General features: G+C 48.1%; 1 protein-coding gene and 1 long non-coding RNA gene across 3 annotated transcripts in view; one reads left to right on the plus strand and one right to left on the minus strand.

The window, feature by feature from the left end:
• The window catches only part of NCBP3 (nuclear cap binding subunit 3), a 30,836-nt gene extending 23,639 nt beyond the window's left edge, over positions 1 to 7,197 (minus strand). For both annotated transcript variants that reach the window (XM_045824169.1, XM_045824167.1), the window contains exons 1-3: positions 6,981 to 7,197; positions 4,878 to 4,943; positions 2,538 to 2,643 (exon numbers count right to left, since the gene is read on the minus strand). In XM_045824169.1, coding sequence (XP_045680125.1) covers positions 2,538 to 2,643; positions 4,878 to 4,943; positions 6,981 to 7,163 — 355 coding nt within the window. In that variant the 5' untranslated portion in view covers positions 7,164 to 7,197. The remainder of the gene's footprint in view (positions 1 to 2,537; positions 2,644 to 4,877; positions 4,944 to 6,980) is intronic.
• A 6,734-nt stretch (positions 7,198 to 13,931) lies between these two features.
• LOC123809351 lies at positions 13,932 to 15,477 on the plus strand. The gene is made up of 3 exons (XR_006783991.1): positions 13,932 to 14,042; positions 15,020 to 15,196; positions 15,374 to 15,477. It is a non-coding gene; the product is annotated as an uncharacterized LOC123809351 (long non-coding RNA).
• The last annotated feature ends 1,066 nt before the right edge of the window (positions 15,478 to 16,543 follow it).

Consider the following 16,543-nt stretch of genomic DNA (forward strand, 5'->3'; position numbering starts at 1 on the left):
ATATTAGGAAGAAGAAATAACTTGACACCTAGCGTGGCTGAAGGAGTCAAGATGTTTATTCCAACGTCCCCATTCTCCCAAGAGGCTAGGCCACTTAGATAACCGCTTGGAAGATGGAAAATGCTATACAATGAAAATAAGTGACATCTATTGGGGCCTTACTGTGTACTAGACACCACTCTAAGAACCTAAGAACTGTAACACATTGTTAGACCCTTCCAACAACCCTGTGAGAACGACTGTTATCTGTCTCTCCACATGAGGAAACTGAGTTTCTTGAAGGCTAAATAACTTCCCCAAGCCACAAAGTAGAAAGAAACAGGTCAGGATTTGAACACAGGCAGTCAGGCTTCAGAACCCATGCTCTTCCCCACCACACCAGCAGTTCTTTTTCAGTCGTGACTGTACATTAGAACTACCTAGGGGCATATAAAATCACTATTTCTGGGGCCAAGCCAAACCCCTTGCCCACCTCCCATCCTAATTTAAACTGATCTGGTAGTGGCAGCAAGGTTCTCTAGAGTTCCAAAACACTATCATAGACCATCCTGGATGAAAAACAGCCTGTAACAAGCCACTGGTCCAGATGACATCTAGGCAGATCTATTGCTTTTTAGGAATATCTTTAGAACTATGAGATTAAGACTGCTTTTCAAAAAAAAATATTAAAATTTAGCCCCGACCGTTGTGGTTCAGTTGGTTGAGTACCATTCCACCAAGTGAAAAGTCACCGGTTTAGTCCCCAATCACAGCATGTATGAAAGGCAAGAAATCGATGTTTCTCACATCAATGTTTCTTTCCCCCTCCCTTCCCCTCTCTCTAAAAATAAATAAAATCTTTAAAAATAAAATAAAATAAATTAAAATTTAACCCCCAAAGCAATCCTATTCAGGTAGATATCATATTCCCATTGTACAGACAAGGAGACTGAGACCGAAAGTGGTTCAATAACTTGTCCACATTCACAAAGGAGCTGAGGCTAGATTCCAGGAGGACTTTAGCACCCAAAAGAGGTACAACAGAGGCAGGAAATTTGAGTGAGTGATTAGGGATGCTTCACGGAGGAAATGACATCTGAACAAGACAAAGCATGGGACAAGGAAAGACAAAATCGCAAACGAAAGGCATGCACTGCCACAACAAATGTTCACAGGACTAGAAGTAACCAGGTGTAGTGAAACCATGGTGCTTTCACGGTGAAGGTATGAGAGAGGCTTCAGAGCTCTGCTTGGGCCCAGAATGAGCAGGCACATGAATACTAAGAGGCATAGCTGTCCTTGGCCTTCACAGGGCTTTTCCTGAAACAAAAGCCCACTCAGGCAGATGCCTGGAAACCCAACCCGCAAGGGAAGCAAGGTCCTATTTCCAACTTGAACTCATGATGCAGGAAAAAGAGTAAAGCAGCATCCAGAGTTGAGCCCTGTATCCAAGCTACTCTATCCCCTGGGGTATCCTGAGGAGGTTTGGGCCTGTGCAATCGTATCACATATTGTTAGGCAATAGAGCAAAGTAGTTCAGAGCCAGGCTTGAGTCAGAAAAACCTAGGTTGAACTCCCAACTCCACATTTAGTAGCTATATAACCTTGGGCATTTATTAAACTTCTTTGAGCCTGTTTCTACTTCTTTGTAAAACAGGAATAAAAAATATATTCCTCATATGGTTGTTGTGAGAAATAAGAAACGAATATGCAATATGCCCATTAACACAGTGCCTACTAAGACAGCAAGTTCCCAAAAAAGAGTAGCTATTCTTTCATTCATTTAACATGTTTTTTTATCAATCAAGCAAGCCTATAGAAACTTACACAGCAGAACACAACCCTTTAATATGCATTCAGAGGTCTGCCTATTACACCCTTCACAAATACCAAAATTTGCAAACACAACAGAGGGAGGAGACCTTCTGTATTCACGAATTTAAATTAGTGTGGAATAATAAATATGGCTATGAACTCACTAAAAAGTACTAGTAATTTTCACTTTTATTCATAAATTCCTTCAGAACACTGGGGCGGATCACCCTGTATTATTCAGGGTGAGTTCTAGAATACAAAACACTTACCCTAACAAAACACAAAAATAAAAAAAAAATCATGAGCCTATATCAACAGAAGTATTGATGGCTTTCCCCCACCAATCCCAATATTGCTGAACTCCCCTGAAAGAAAGTCTCACTGTGATATACTTCCAATACATTTAAAGGCAAAGAAAAGTTAACCCTCCTATGAGAAAAGCAGAAAATAAGTAAGAGTCCATCGAAGCACAGGTTCTAATCTCAGCTCTGCCACTAACTGGGTGACTTTCTCTGGGCCTCCTCTAACAAGACAATCCCTTTTTTCCAGTTCTAACATCTGAGACACAGCTAATCCAACTTTAAATAGGCCACCTCAGAAATGGAGACTGCACAAATCCCTCCCCTTTGGGAGCATGTGGATGAAGACTGGACACACAAGGCAAGGCTGGAAGCGCAGGGCTATGGTTGGACAAAGTTACTGTCTGGGGAAATGTGAAAAAATTCCCCTCAGCCACCCTGTACCTTTCTTCATCATGTCTCGGTCCAAGGCTACATTTCTTTGGGCAAGATTCACTTCTGATCGAAAATGGAAGCGCTTGGCTCGCTGTTCTTTCTTTTCAATTGCTTCCTGGAAGGTACAGGAAAAGCCATTTTTCAATGAATACGGAAAGTTCAATCACAAACAACACAATGCATCAGTGACAACTCTAAAATAAATCAGAAGACATAAGCAACAATGTATCTAATAATTTTTGTAGAGACCTGGATTCAAAGTCAATGACTGGGAGGGTGTGCAACTGATGCTGCTCTAATTTGCAATGCTGCTCTAATTTGCAATAATCTCCATGATGATTCAATGCCTATCACTGTGTCTGGGGCAGAGCAGGAATTCAATGAGTATTAGTTGATTCAATGAGTAATAAATGATGCTTAATTCTCTGGCATTTCATTTATTATTAGCAGTCATGCTTCGAACAAATTACAACCAAACAATCTCAAATCCAAATTTTCCAGGTGCAGAAACTGAAGCACAAAAAAGTTAAAAGGCTTGCTGGAGGCACTTAAGCTAATAAGTGGGGGCAGAACTTCTGATCTCAGTGCTATTTCTAGGAGCCCCACTACCATCCCCATTCCATGCTGTCTGAGTGCATGGTAATCACACCTATCACACTCGTCCACATTACGTCTGCATGAGCAGTCCACTCCCTAAGGCTTTTTCCTGGTTTTAAAAATAACACTGAGGCAAAGAAACACTTTCCTCTATTCTAGGCTCGTGTCCATGGAATTGCCTGTTTTCATCTTTAAGTGACAAGAAGCACTGACGCTTCACTGAAAAACAAAATAATCAGCTTCACAAGTTTTTAACTAAGAGCTAAAATAAATGCAGATCCAACTGTGGGTTTCTGATAGCTCTTAGGAATCTTTCACTAATTACATATTGACTTTGCCACACTAATTGAAGGCCTGAGGACTACAGAAAACTTGTGGGGATCAGTAAAGCAGCAACTTGTCTGTTATTCCCCAATAGTGATGCTAATTTCACTGAAGTCTTCCCAGTGCAAACAACTAATCTACCTTCCCTTAGCAACAACTTAAGTACCAATTCTGAGACCACCACTCTTCCCCCACACATTTGTTTCATGTAATGGCAAGCTGTATAGGATTAAGAACAGGACAGTTTACTTCTTTTTAATTACAATAAGAAAACATCTTGTCCTGGCTGGTGTGGCTCAGTGGATGGACCACCCACCAGCTTGCAAACCAAAGGGCCACTAGTTCAATTCCTGATTCCCAGTCAAGGCACATGCCAGGGTTGTGGGCCAGGTCCCCAGCTGGGGGCGTGTGAGAGGCAAAGGATCAATGTTTCTCTCACACACTGATGTTTCTCTCCCTCTCTTTCTCCCTCCCTTCCCTTCTGTCTAAAAATAAATAAGTAGGGGAGTGGGCAGGGGAAGAATTAAAACCAATCAATCAATCAATAAAAATAAAAACTTAAAAAAATAAGACAGAAAGAAAACATCCTCACTTTATTTTCTTACCTGTCTAAAAGATCATTTCTTTCTTTTGGCCTTCAAGCCATCTATGACAGACTGAGACTTAGATAAAATGTAAATAGGTAAGCATGACATTTTTTATTTTTCCTTTTATACATCCAATATGGCAATATTATACTATTATTCAGAATTCATTCAAAATTCTGTTCCAGACTTAACTGTATACATTGAAGTCAGAAAGAATGCCTTTACTGGATATCACCAATTAAAGCGGCAAATACGCACTGACTGTAAGAAGGAAAATAATAGGTCTGGATCAGTGAGGAGGAGTTACAGTGAGGTTGGTAATCTAGTAACAGCAATCACTAGATAAAAGACAATACTCCCAGGTATTGAGAATAATTCCGCTGACTTGGTCTTCAAAGTTTAGGCGGCCACTCACAATCAGGAAATCCTATTTTTCTAAGCCTGCAACCAGTGAGGAATAAAGACATTTACTAAGGGCCTACTATGTGCCACGCACTTTTTATGTTTTGTTTCATTTAAAGTAGAAACAGCATATCATTTTTAAAGAACGGACACAGCATAAAAACAGCATTCCCAGTGCAGAGCCTTTCCTTGGATATGGTTTAAAAAAAGCACCTAGCTATAGGGATCTTACCTTGTGAACACAAGCACACACAAACACTGCCCGGATGTTTTCAGAATGCACAAAGGCATCATTGTATAAGATAAAATTTAAGTTAAATAAATTTTAATCCAACAATAAGAGAAAATAGAAGGAAAAGAATAATTACAGTTCTGCAAGTTCTAGGGACCAAGTTCACCCACTTATCAAAATGAATAAACAAATCATGGTCTATCTTACCTTGGAGGTGACATCAATTCCAGTGATGAAGCTGCCAGCCTTGTTTTCATATCTTCTGCTTGTGTCCTAACACAAGGGGGAAGGGTAAGAAATGCTGACAACCCCTGACAAAAAACTCATCCCGACCCTGACAACCCCTTATTATGAGAAAGCCCATCCCAGTGACACTGTGGTAGCAATCAGCCACTCTAAGGAGAAACTTTTCTAAATCAGAAAACCTTGTAATTCCATCTACCAAAGGTACCCATGTAAATGAAAATCTGAAGGCTTTTATCAAAAACATCCGAGATGAGCCCTGGCTGGTGTGGCTCAGTGGATTGAGTGCCAGCCTGCAAATCAAAGGGTTGCTGGTTCCATTCCCAGTCAGGGCACATGCCTGGGTTGCAGGCCAGGTCCCCCAGTGGGGGGCGTGGGAGAGGCAACCACACATTGATGTTTCTCTCCCTCTCTTTCTCCCTCTCTTCCCCACATCTTTAAAAAAAATAAATAAAAGAAAGAAAAACATCCAAGATGAGACACAGTCACTTATCTCCCCCACCCAAACTAGCCAAATGCATCATGCCAGGCCACCAGACTCACCTAGACCTACAGAAAACACAGCCCAGTGCACAGAAAAGAGGGTGGGATCCAGAAACCCAGGGCTGCAATGGCAGCTCTGACATTCACAGACGACACAACGCTTTACAGTTCCTTTGGCCTGTCTGGGCCTGGGTTTCCTCCATGGTGTCTGCCTCCTTCCCGACCTCTTTACTGCTCTCATATTTGGGCTATAGAACTTTGTTTCCCCAACCAACCAATCTTGTTGCATCTCAGAGCCTTTAGGCTTACTGCTGCCCCCTACTGGGAACACTGTACACGTTGGCTCCTTTTTGTCACCTAGGGTTTGGTTTAAATGTCACTATCTCAGAAGACTTCCCTGACCATCCTATCCCCTTCAGCTTCCAGCTCTGTACACCCTCCCCACCCTCTATCCCACTAACAGGCTTTATTCTCATCAGAGTACTTACCACTATCAGAAATTATTTGTTTACCTGTGTCCCCCACCTGGAACATAAACTTCAGGAGGAAGTTTAATCTTGATCAAGGAAGTGCCTAGGACTGTGCCTGGCACATAGTGGGAGATGCAGTAGATGTTAAAATGAATGGAGGGATGGTATATACTTCACAACTGCAGTGATATTTAAATGATATAATGTAGTAAATGGTAAAAAGACACTGTTAATTGTTGTTACCATTTGCTATCTTTAGTAATCCTACCTTCACCTTTTCCCCTCATTCCGGGTCAAAAGTAAGACTTGCTGACGTGATAAAAAGTAGTTCCTTCGTGTTGCGTGAGAAATTAAGTACATGAGAAGAGCTATGCAGGCCTGAGAGCAGCCTAAGACCCAGGACCCCCCGGGACCTAGGACCACCAAAGCACAAGCAGAACACCTCTCACCATCCCCACTGTGGTAAAATACGGACCAAGAACCACTGCCAGCTACTTCGTTGATGGTTTGCTGATGTTTTGGTTTCATGAAAGGTCAGATGTAGGGCCACGGTATGTACGGGTCACAGCAGTGGAATCGCGCGGGGACAAGATGACCCTCAAGCCAACAGGAACACTGAGTTCCTACTGCTGTCAAGTCTAGCCCTCCCAAGAGAAACCGCGAGTGCAACGTTTAACAGACACCGGAGCCGGACCCACAGGGAGACCTGGATGCCAGCGCCACCCGACAGTTCCTTGTGGGCCACTCCTGGTTCTGTTCCCGCCCCGTCTCATCCTTTATCTCAAGCCCCCAGACGATCCTGGGCCCCCCTCACTCACCCACCTGCACAGACTAGCTCAGAGGGGCAGCGAAGGGGGCAGCCTTAACTACCCTTCAGCTCTCCCCAACCACCCTCAGCCCCCTCACACCCATTTCCGGGCTCCCCTGCGTCCTTTCTCTCCCTCCGGGTCTTTCCTGCCCCGCGCCCCTGCCCCCCTGGCGCTCGGCTCCCTCCCTCCCTTTCCCTAGCCTTCCCCCGGCCAGGGAGCCGGCCACCTCCCCTTTCGGCCCGTTCTGGCGCGGGGCACTCGCTCGCTCGGCGACCTCCTCCTAGCCCCCCGCCTCCCTCCCGTACCGGGATCAGTTCCTTCAGCGAGCGCCGCACCGGCACTATCTCCAGCTCGCCCTCCTCCACCTCCATGGGCTCTGGCTCCCCGCGCTCCAAACCTGACCCTGCCTCAGGTGAAGGGACTCCCAAGGCCGGCCCCGCCGAGGCCTCAGCCTTCACGGACACCCGCAGGCCCCGTACGGCCGCCATAGCCGCCAGCCGGCCGCACCACTGAGAACCCGCCCCGCACACCCGCTAGCTAGAGCGCCGCCGCCACTGGCCAGAGAGCAGACGCCTCCGCTACCTAGAGCGTCGTCCGCTTCGGCTAGAAGGCCCCCCTTCAGCGCCTCCGCCCCCTGGTGGCGGGAGAAACCCAGGCGGGCTGGAGCCGGACCTGGTGAAAAGGAGGCGGGAACGAATGGGGACGGGGGCGGGGCCTGTTAGAGGGGGCGGGGCCTGGAGAAAATCGGGGTAGTCTGGGCTTAGTAAACAGCGATGCCTCTTGCAGTAAACCTGTAATAAAAGCTAACTTCGCAGAGGGGTCGGTATGTACCAGTGACTATCACAAGCGCTTGACTACTGCAATAACCCTATGAAGTAGTTCCTGGTGTTCCCATTTCACATACAAGGAAACTGAGGCATACAAATTTCCCAAGGTGACAGGCTATTTAAGGGGTAAAACCTGAATCAGCCTAGGCAATGTAGCTTTAAAGTCCAGTATGAGCTTTGATCTGTCACCTCTGGGCAGTCTGTAAGTTTACAATGTACTTGCCTTTCCAGCCTATGTCTCTTTCAAATCTCAACCCATTGACCCAATAATTGACCCATTTTACATACACAAAAATTGAGGCTCCGAGAGAGCAGTGAGTTGCCCAAAGGCCAGCGCTTTCCTTACTCCCCAGGGCTGGATCCTCTGGGAAGTGCCGGACACGGTTTCTTGCAGACGTTTCTAACAAGAGCCTGCTTGGGAGAGAAGGAGTGTCCTTTAGGCTTCCGGAGGGCTCCACTGGTCAGTTTTTTCCTTCCTCGGTGTGTTACCTTGGGCTAGTTCTGGCCCCTTTCTGGGCCTGTCTTCCCATCTCAGGAGGGCACACGTGGGACCCAGGTTCTCAGAAGCCCTACCAGCTCTGACCATGGAAGAACAAATACCTATAAACCAAGGGAAAACATGATCAGCATCAGACACACCTGGGTTTCAAGCTGGCTGGCTCTTACACCATGTATGACCTTGGGCAAACCACTTAACAGTCAGAATCTCAGTTCCTTCAGCAGTAATATGGGATGCCCCATATGGGGGTTACACACCCCCAAAGGAGATGGTGAGGGTTAAATGAGATAGCTTCATGTACCCAACAGAAGGGATACAGTACCTCCATGTTTCTTCAGTGTGGGACAAATAACAAAACAAACATGAGCTCTTTCGAGGGCTAGTTTTGATGAAAGGGACAAGTAGTTACACAATTGGGTTGGGATGCATCTACATGAATTTTTAAGAATATGTCGGAGGAGGTTTGTGTTGGGATGGCCTGCTTCGGGTGACAGTCACAGACCACACAGCACACTGAGAGGCCCGCAGGCTGCAGTGGGGCAGAGGGGAGGAGACACAGCCCGCCAGGCCACTGGGCAAATACCAGGGGCCTAGGCTCCTATCAGGAAAGCCCTTCATGCCTATCCCTTTTTAAGTCACCTAACTCACCCCCACGCCACCCTCCTATCCTCAGCACGGCCTGCTGAGGTGGGGACCACAGTATTCGGAGCAGTCAGGAAAAAAAATTTTTAAGTTAAAAAACATGACTCAAATAAAATGAACCCATGTCAAAGCTTTTATTTATTCATTAGTGAGTGAGGACAGCGATTAGATACTCAGACTAGCACAAAAGAATTTGAGAATGAATACAGGGTTGGTCAGTCAAAGGGATACAGACCTGAACTTAACAACGCAGGTTAGTGCCCCACAAGGCAGGGAACTGTGACCATGGGGGTTTCCTTTCTTCCTGGAGAGAAAACGCTCTCATTGTTATTGGACAAGAATTATTTGCTCATTATGAATTGTCTGTAGTGAAACCACTACTCTCACAGAGTTGTAAAATACCCTAATCAATGCTAAATAGGAAGGCAATCAAAGGGACACATCTCTAAGGAATCAGATGGTCCCCAGTGGAACAGGAGCGTTGGAGAAGACCCAGCCTGACACTGAGAAGATGTCGGTGTAGTTCTTTTTCCTGTTCCTTTTTTTCTGTTTCCAAAGTCTGGATAATTTTTTTTTACTTTTTCTTGAGATTTTTTAATTTATTTTTTTTTAGAGAGAGAGAAATGAAGGGAGAGAAACATCAGTCAGTTGCCTCTCACACTCACGCAACTGGGAACCTGGCCCACCACCCAGGCATGTGCCCTGACCAGGAATCAAACCAGCGATCCTTTGGTTCACAGGCCAGCACTCAATCCACTGAGCCACACCAGCCAGGGCTGGATAATTTTTATTCACATAAGAAACCAGGAGAGTGGGACAATGGAACAGACTGTAGGAAGAGTTTCACCAAGGAAATGGTTAGGTGTCAAAGACAGCCTCAAGTTCACAGGGGATCTTGACTTAGGTTTGTTGGCCATTGGTGACTTTGATGAGACAAATGTCCATGAAAGGGAAAGTAGCTTAGAGATGGAATTTCAGGAAATGTGGCCAACTATTTTGGGAAGTTTGTGAAGATGAAGGCTAAGGGACAAAGAGGATATTAAACATCTTCTAAAAGATTCCTTTTAAAAAAAACTTGACTGAAATTGGTCACTCTCTCTCCTTTCTCTCACCCTCTCCCTTCCAGGGAGGAGAATAATAATAATGGAATTTTACCTCTCCTGGAGAGGTGGAATAACAAAGGGAAACGCCATTAAAAGGTAATATAAGCTCCTACCCTAACTGGTGTGGTTCAGTTGCCTGGGCATCGTCCTGCAAACCGCAAAGTCGCTGGTTCTATTCTCAGTCAGGGCACATGCCTGGGTTGTGGGTTTGGTCCCTGGTTGGGGCACATTTAAGAGGCAACCGATTGATCTCTCTCTCACACATCGATGTTTCACTCCCTCTTTTTCTCCCTTTCCCACTCTCAAATAATAAATAAAGTCCTTTTTTGTTTATTTAAAGGGTAATATAAGTTTCTATGATGAAATCAAATTCTAGTTGAGGACTGGTAACATGGACCACTGGCCTCAGGTAATGTCTTACATATTCAAGTGCAGGCATTCTTTGATACAATTTTTATTTTATTTTAATCCTTATCAGAGGACATTTTTTTTTTCAGTGCTTTTAGAAAGCAAGGAAGAGGGGAGAGAGAGAAACATCAGCTAGTTGCCTCATGTAGGCTCCCAAACTGGGGACTGAACTCACAATCCAGGCATGTGCCCTGAGAGGGAATCAAACCTGAGACCTTCCAGTGTACTGGATAATGCTCCAACCAACTGAGCCACACTAGCCAGGGCTGATGCGATTTTAAACTGGACACCCATAACCCCACACCCTCTATTCACGTCCTTGGAATATTTGCAGGTCAGTAGTTAAGGAAAAGTTTCCACAGTTAAACAGTCTGAAGCAGCTGACCCTGATGTAAGAAGTGTATCTCTGCTCCCCACCCCTACGTGGCTAAATTCTTAAAAGCACTGTCTTCTCTCACTTTCTCCTTGTGACTTGACCACTAGGCATCACAGACACCAATGCGAATTCCCCAGTTCTTTTTTTTTTTGAATACTTTTAATTATTTACTTATTTTTAGATGGAGGAGAAGGGAGGAAGGAAGAGAGGGAGAGGAACATTGTATGGTTGCTTCTTCTGCTCCCCTCACTGGGGACATGGCCCCGAACCCAAGCATGTGCCCTGACTGGGGATCGAACTGCTGATCCTTTGGTTCACAAGCTGGCACTCAGTCCACTGAGCCATGCCAGCAGGTCCCACTCCCCAGTTCTTGAAACCCCACACACTATTCCATTATAGGGTCACACTGGGTTTTCCTTTCACCTCCCAGGCTGCCCTGCTCCAAGGCCTTTTCAGGTGCTTCTCCTCCCCTGACATTAATAGTCCCCGGGGCTCGGTCTTGGACCCTCTTCTTCTCACCCTGTGCACACCTCCTAGGCCATTTCAGCACACCCATGGCTTCCGTTCCACTGCCAGCCATATCCCAAGGACCTCCAGACCTCCATCTCCAGTTCTCCCCTCTCCTCTGAGCTCTTGTCCTGCATGTCCAACTGCCTGCTGGACACCTTCCCTTGAGTGTCTCCAGGCACCTCGGGCTCAACTTACCTGAGACTCAGAATCCTCCTTCCAAGCCAGGTCTGTTCCTGTTCCCTGCTTCCCTGATCAGCACCATGGGCAATCCAGGTATGCAAGCCTGGAAGCTAGAAGCCACCCTTGACACCTTCCTCTCCACCCCCATAGCGAGGCCACACAGCACCTTGTCACTCCGGTTCCCACACATTCCTCATGTCCAACTGTTTCTTTCCATCTTCTCAGCTGCCACGCCTCAGCTTCTTTCCATCCCAGCCACCATCATGTCACCTCTTGTCTGGACACTGCCATGGCCTCGTCCCTGGTTTTTCTGGGTTTTTTTCGTTCTTCCACTCTCTTCCCGCCCCAACACTGTGGCCAGAGCGACCTCTTCAGCACATTATGCAGCCCTGCCAACCTCTCCAGCTTCATTTTGCACTATTCTCCTCCTCACTCCCAGCATCACCACTTCAGTTCTTAGAAACCATTATGTCCCTCCTAACCACAGGGCCCTTGCACAAGCCAGTCTCTCTAGTTGAAATTTTCCCCCTCTCCTTGGCCTAGCTAGTTCTTCCTCAACCTTAGATCTCAGCTGGAGCTTCCCTTTCATTGGGGGAAGCCTCCCTAACTATCCTCGGAGAGCCACCACCATGAGCCTTTCCTATAGAGTTGCCCATGTCAGTTCAAAACCACCCCCACTCGTGCACGGTGACTGGGTTAACGTCTGACTCCTGAGATGGACTGAGGGCCCTGAGAGCAGGAACAGTGTCGATTCGGTTCTGTGTCTAACTCAGCACGGAACCAAGCTCTGGTTACAGAAGGCCCTGGATAAATATTGACAGGATGGATGGATGGATGGATGGATGGGCAAGTGGACATATCAAAAGGAAATCAGACCTTTTCCTTTCACCACATTAGATTTAGAAACATGAACTGATCCCCCCACCACCACCCTGACCAAATCCTAGACCAGGGCTATTCATGCCAACCGTCACTTTTCATGAAAATCACCTCAGTCAGGGCACACACTTGCAACTAGCAGATAAGTAAGTCCTGGAGATCTAATGCGCAGTACAGCGATTGTAAACAACAAAACTATTATAAACATTAAATTTGCTAAGGGACTAGATCTTATTTGTTCCCACCACCAGAAGAAATGTTGATTATGTGATAAGACAGAGGTAGTGGGTGTTAGCTAATGCTACAGTGGCAATCATATTGCAATACAAATGTATCAAATACACCTTAAGTTTATACAATATAATGTGTCAACTATATCTCAACTTAAAAATAAAAAATTTAGCCCGGCTAGCTCAGTCGGTAGAACATGAGACTCTTAAAAATAAAAAATTTTGCCCTGGCTGGCGTAGCTCAGTGGATTGAGTGCGGGCGGCGAACCAAAGTGTCGCAGGTTCGATTCCCAGTCAGGGTACATGCCTGGGTTGCAGGCCATGACCCCCAGCAACCACACATTGATGTTTCTCTCTCTCTCCTTCTCCTTCCTTTCCCTCTCTAAAAATAAATAAATAAAATCTTTAAAAAAAATAAAAATAAAAAATTTTAAAAATCACCTAGAAGCTGAAAGGATTACATACTGTATAATTCCCACTATATGACATCCTGGGAGAGGCAAAACTTCAGAGACAGTAAAAAGATCAGAGGGTGTGAGAGTTGGGGATGGGGTGGGGGGAAAGGGAGGGACAAACACACAGAGCGCAGGGCATTCTTAGGCAGTGACACTACTCTATGTGACTGTACTGGTGGGTACGTGGCATTACACATTTGTCACATCTAGAATGTACAGCACAAAGAGTGAACCCTAAAGTATACTGCGGACTTTAGTTGATAAGAATGTAGCAGTATCTGCTCATCAGTTGTAACCAATTATGCTAATGAGAAATTGGGGAGCAGGAGGGTGTTGAGAGAGTATATGGGCGCTCTCTGTAGTTTCCACTCAATTTTTCTTTAGTTTTAGAACTGTTTCAAAAAGAGTAAAATGTAACCCTGGCTGAGTAGCTCAGTTGGTTGGAGCAATATCGATATGCCAAGGTTGTGAGTTCAACCCCTGGTCAGAGCACATACAAGAATCAACCAATGAATGCATAAATGGATGGGAAAACAAGTTGATGTTTCTCTCTCCCTCCCTCCCCCTTTGTCTCTCTGTACAATGAATGAATAAAACTTTTTTTTTAAAGTCTATTAATTTAAAATAATTTTGACACCCAGATTACACCTCAGACCAATTAAATCGGGGTGGAGCCCAGGCATCAGGATTTTGTAAAAGCTCCCTGGCAATGCCAGTGTGTGGCCAGGTTGCTAACTACTGTTTCGACTGAACTGGGAGGGGCCAGACCACAGCTGGGAGCCCTCTCTGAGGCAGGTTTCTTGAGGGGGTGGGTGGATGTTGGTGCAGATTGCCTGAAAGAAGGAGAGGAGAGTACTTGAGAGCAAGGGGTCCTCTCCCAGGCTCTAGCACCTTAAGGACGGCCCCCTGGACTCTGGGGAGATCAAGTGGGGAGGAGCTTAACCAGCCCCTTCCTGTGTTGCAGTCCGCCATCGTCCTGGCTCCACTCCTTCAGTGCAGACCTGTGCCTGGGCCATGGGGGAGGGTCTTGGGGAGACCAAAGGACGGCTGGGGTCAAAGGGCACACAATGTAGGGAGCATTGGCAAGCTCATGGACTGCAGCTAGAACAAACAGTGGCCAGTCACTGGGGATGGGACAGAGCGAGCTGGGCAGTGACAGGGGCAAAGAGCCTGTGTGGAGAGCACCTGAGAGAGAAGGCGGGAGGGGCTGCCTCCTGCAGTCCCTGGAGTGAGAGGCAGTGGCATCTGGAAAACCAAGGTGGGGGACATCTGGGTTATAGCTACAGGGGAGGCCCGAGCTAGTTGCAGGCTAAGGAGCAGGAAGAGAGGACTGGAAAAGGCCACAGATACACAGGCCAGAGGAGCCACTTATAAGGGTCAGGTGGAGGGAATGGGGCTCCCGCAGGGAAGGCCCCATTCTTGTGCTTCAGCTGACAGCCGCTCTTCAGACGGCCTTTATCATGACGGAACAGCCAGTGGGCCGGTGAAGTTGTACAAGTGACTTGTGGGGGGGGCAAGTTGCAATTTCTGGTCCCTGATTCCTGTCTTGTAAGAGATGGACCAGACACCAGCCCACAGGCCAAGGATGCCTGTGGGGCTGTGGACCAGGAAAGACTACTTGGAGAAGGTGACTTGGAGACAGTGGGGGTCTAGGCAGCGGGGAGGGCAGGGAGCCTGACTGCAGAGCCAGATGGGCTAATGACAAACTGGTCGGTCCTGCCCCTGTGGGGACTGGCAGCCGCCCTGCAGGGTGAGACGACCAAGACTTTACTCCCCGGGTCATCCCATCTGGAGAAATGAATGTGTCCAAGACCCCAGGGGACACAGCCAGGACTGTGTGTGCCTGGGGGAGGGAACCAAGGGCACGAAATAGTCATGTGAGCTGCAGGTGCCCAGCCTGTGGCAGGAGGCTGGCTCCGGGAGTCCTTGCAGGCCAGGACTGCTTCGCAGGTGAAACGAAGGACAGGCCCCTTCACGGGCCCTCCTGCTCCCCTCCTGGGCCTCAGCTGACCCCTGGGGCCCAGTAGCAGACGCTCTCTGAGTGGCTCCCTGGCCTCCTTCCAAGAGTCCCAGGCCTGCTGGTTTGACGCAGGAGAAGCTGTGAGGGTGTGCCTGCCCATGTGTGTGTGGTGGTGGGGGGGGTCCTCTGTAACCTGTGGTGTGTTTATATGGGTCCCAGCATGTGTCTGAGTGTCCCCTTGCTGGCCCCTACCCTCCTTCCATCCTCTCCCCAAGGCTGAGACCTTACAGGATGCTAGTGGTTGGGGGAGCAGAGAGCAGGCAAAGTGCCTGTGGGAGCCAGAGCCCGAAGACTCTCTGGGAGGAACCAGGACCTCCAAGGACCAGCCCAGGGCTGCCCCCAGTCTTCAGCAGGACACCTGTGGCCTGGGCTCAGCTTGCCCGTGTGGTCAGGTTTGGAAGTCCTCCCCTGTGGGCTCTGGGTTTTCCTGGCCACTGGTGTGGAAAGACCTAGGTGGGTGGATGGGCAGGAGACCTGGGTCATAGCCTGGCTCTTCCCTGACTTGTTGTGTGCCTGAGTGAGTCACTGGTCCCCAGGCCTCAGTTTCCCTACCACACCGTGCCTCCTAGAGTGCCTGTCCTCGTCGGGAAGTGATGTCACGTGCCATGTTCCTATTCAAAGCTGTTCATTAGCATGATGCTCTGGCCTGTCAGACCACCACCACCACCACCCCCACCACCCCCCCGCTCAGGGTTTGGTGACCAACACCTGAGATGAACCAGGTGAGAGGGTGGGTTGGGGTGCTGAGGACTAAGGCCAGGAGACCAGTGAGGAAGTGAGCGATGGCAGGGTCCCAAGTTAAGGGGCTGCAGTGGCGGGGAAAAAATGCAAACAGGAAGCCGCTTATCAGTTTTGACATTTGGGGAACCTCGGCCTGGCCGCCAGGACCCCTTCTGGAGAGGGCTTGGCGCAGCCCCGCAAGGGCCTTTGCCGGGTGACCAGGAAGCAGGCTGAAGCAGCTCTGGGCCTCCTCTCCTCGGATGGAAACCCTGTCATCACGCCAGGCAGCCTCTGACTGGTCTCATCCATTCAGCCGGGGGCTGCACCGACGGGCAAATGCCATGCAGCATGTGCTGAACCTGAGGCCTCTGAGGCTGGTTTCAGGTAGTTCCGGAGGCAGAAAGTTCTTTGTTTTTCTTTTCAGGGTCTCACTTGCTGAGGACTCACTCTGTGCCAAGCACGTCAGAAGCCTAGCACAAGGACTTCATTTAACCTCAAAGAGCCCTGAGGAGGTGCTATTATCTGCACTCAACCAATAAGGAAACCGAGACTCCTCTAATGACTTGAGAGGTCACACGGCTATTAAATGGCCAAGCTTGGATTCAAGCTCAAGGCTGTCTGACCTCACCACTGACTCTTTATTATGGCCATGGCAGGCTCCAGTGTGAGCAGGGAACTACAGGGTCCAAGAACCCCGTGTCAGGGCCCAAGGCCAAGGGAGCGCGGAGAGGACATATGGCCCATGTCACAGAGACTCCTGTAAGGCTCCACTGGGACTTTTGCTCCACGAGAAGTGAACAGCTTCTCAGGACCAGACCCCAGCACCCCTGAGCCCCTGTGAATCAGGCAGGGCACCTTGTGGGCAGCCTGTCGGCTCCCAAACACCCTGTCCTTTCAAGCAGGGGCCATAGGACCTGCTCAGGAGCCTGGACCCACCCTCCTTGCCACCCCCAGCTCCTCCCACCACCGTCCTGCTCCGACTCAGCCAGGAGAGCAGCACAGCCAGCAGGTGAGAAAGC

This window comes from Phyllostomus hastatus, unplaced genomic scaffold (assembly GCF_019186645.2).
Source record: "Phyllostomus hastatus isolate PE091 unplaced genomic scaffold, TTU_PhHast_1.1 phas_scaffold_55, whole genome shotgun sequence".
NCBI lineage: Eukaryota > Metazoa > Chordata > Mammalia > Chiroptera > Phyllostomidae > Phyllostomus > Phyllostomus hastatus.